The following is a 2288-nucleotide window of genomic DNA, read 5'->3' as shown; positions in this document are numbered from 1 at the left end:
GGGGCCTGGGGGGACTGTTTTGGGCGGGGGTCCCTATCTTCTGCCCCCTCCAGCTGCCTCCTTGGTGCCCGCAGGGGACCCCTGTGAGGTTGCGCCCATCGCGTCGTGGCCGGAGGAGGAAAGCCAGGTGAGCCTGGTGGTGGGGAGTTCTTGGGGGGTCAACTCTGACCTCTTCTGGTCCTACTCTCACCCCTCCAACCCTATCTCCTTGCAGCGCCCCCCGGCCCAGCCCCCGTGTGGACACGTCGCGTGCCCGGGGCCCCAGCACCGAGCCAGGCACAGTGCCGCCGGTAAGTGTCATGGGCTGCCCCCGCTTAGCTTGATGGGAGTGGGGGACAGCAGTGCTTGGCACCTTGCCCAGGCCTAGACTTGCTGCCCTGCCCCCCAGGTGGACAGCTCTCTGGCACGGCGCCCGCGGCCTGGCCGCCCTGTCAAGAACCGCCGGAGGAAGCTGCTGACGTAGCACTGGCCCCGGCCCCCCCTGCAGAAGCACAGCCGTGGGGCCGGAGGGGTCCTGGACTGCTTGCCCTGTCCCCCCATCTCTATCCCCTGCCCGGGAAGGGGGGCACCGGCCTTGGACATCGCAGACCGCCGGGGTCCCGGCTTGGCCCCCACTGCGAGAGGCAGCCCACAGGGGCACCACCACCCACCCCCCCTGCAGCACTGCCGGCGGGGGGGGGCAGCGCAGGGATAAAGCACTTCGGAAGCCATTTTGCAATAGGCCGCAGGCTGGTGGGGGGCTGGTACTGGCTCGGTGGTGTGATAGGGGCCCCCCCTTACCTCAGGCCTGCGGGTGTCTTGCCCCAGGGCACAAAACGCCTCAGGGTTTAGTTTAGCACAAGATTCACTCACCAAAAATCCCCCCCCGGCACCCTTCCTGGGGTGGTGGTGCAGCCCCCAGCCCGGTGGTGCCAGGGGGAGGAAGGTACAAAGCAATAATCATCTCCAGCCACCCCTGCCCCGCTGGGGGGCTCCCGGGGCAGGGCCCGGCCCACTCGGAGAACACTCAGGTTGTCTCACACCGGCGGGGCCGACGCAGCCCCACGACACTACGTCCCTGTCCCCGTCCCCCCCCACACCGACTCGGCCTTGTTTTGTACACGGAAGAAAAGACTTTTTAAAAGAAATAAAAACCCTTCCCGGGGCCGGGGGTAGCCGGGGCTGGGGGTAGCCGCGGCCAGGCCTGGCACGGCTTTAATTTAACAGATGGACTTATTTTGGCGTCGCTGAGGTCCCAGCCCCGGCCCCTCCCTGGGGGTCATCGGGGTTTTGCGTTTTTGTACCAAGTATTAAAATATGTATTTAAAAGCCTCTGATGTGTGCCCACACATGTATGTGCTGGCAGGTGTGTATGTGTGTGCCCCTGTATACATGCACAGTGGGGTGGGGGGAGTGGTCTTACACATGTATACATGTGCCCAGATACATGCATGCATGCACATGGTGTGCCTGTGTGTAAGTGCACATGGATATAGAGGGATCCAGGCTCCTGCTGCCTCTTTGCCCTGGCCTACTTATCTCTCATCTCCTGGCCCTGGGGCAGGTCCTGTCCCATCCCCCACCCCCCATTAACTATCCTGTGTGTTCCTCAGCTGCTGTCCTCAGTCCCCCCCACAACAAAGAAGGTGCAGGGCTGGTGAGCACAGTTGTTTTAATGGCTGTCAACATACATGGGGTGAAGGGGTCTGTTCCCTCCCAGGAAAAGAGGGGCTGGGGCAGTGTCCCATGCAGCAGGGGTGGCTATGGGGCAGGGGGGGGGTCACTTGGCAAGCTGATGGATGCGGGCATCAATGCCAGCAAAGTTGTCCTCCACAGCCACCAGGTTCTCCTTCATGGTCTTCTGCACCTGGGGGTGAGAAGGGGGTCAGGGAGGACCCTGGGGGGAGGAAGGAGGGGGGGCGGTACAAGGTTCAGCGCTCACCTGGGCCAGCAGAGCACTGTTGTCCTTGAGGGAGCCAGTGATGAGCTGCTGGGTAGTGTCCAAGTGTGCCAGCAGCTGCCCAAACTGCATGGCTGCAAGGCATGGAGGCACCCATCAGCTGCAGGTAGAGCCCCTTTCCCCCTCCACCCCTCTCAGCTGGGAGGTGGATCCCTGCCCACCCAGGGCATACCTTGCTCATGCAGGTCCTTGAGGGCACACAGGCGCTGTACCACCTGGGGCAGGGTACTGGCTAGTGGCCCCCAGCGCTGCACCACTTCATGTAGCTGGTGCACCTGGTGGGGGGGGACGGGAGTAAGTAGGGGGAAGCTCTTAGTGCCCTCCTGCCTTTCCCCAGGTTCATGGGGGA

At 63.3% G+C, this 2288-nt stretch overlaps 2 protein-coding genes across 2 annotated transcripts in view; one reads left to right on the top strand and one right to left on the bottom strand.

Moving 5' to 3' along the window:
* MBD6 (methyl-CpG binding domain protein 6) overlaps positions 1–463 on the top strand; it is a 2772-nt gene extending 2309 nt beyond the window's left edge. The window contains exons 6-7 of the mRNA XM_025192699.1: positions 75–127; positions 389–463. Coding sequence (XP_025048484.1) covers positions 75–127; positions 389–463 — 128 coding nt within the window. The remainder of the gene's footprint in view (positions 1–74; positions 128–388) is intronic.
* A 664-nt stretch (positions 464–1127) lies between these two features.
* DCTN2 (dynactin subunit 2) overlaps positions 1128–2288 on the bottom strand; it is an 8284-nt gene continuing 7123 nt past the window's right edge. The window contains exons 12-14 of the mRNA XM_025192698.1: positions 2112–2282; positions 1922–2013; positions 1128–1846 (exon numbers count right to left, since the gene is read on the bottom strand). Coding sequence (XP_025048483.1) covers positions 1760–1846; positions 1922–2013; positions 2112–2282 — 350 coding nt within the window. The 3' untranslated portion in view covers positions 1128–1759. The remainder of the gene's footprint in view (positions 1847–1921; positions 2014–2111; positions 2283–2288) is intronic.

Source organism: Alligator sinensis, unplaced genomic scaffold (genome assembly GCF_000455745.1).
Source record: "Alligator sinensis unplaced genomic scaffold, ASM45574v1 scaffold265_1, whole genome shotgun sequence".
In the NCBI taxonomy this organism is placed as follows: domain Eukaryota; kingdom Metazoa; phylum Chordata; order Crocodylia; family Alligatoridae; genus Alligator; species Alligator sinensis.
This window is presented reverse-complemented; position numbering and strand designations above follow the sequence as displayed.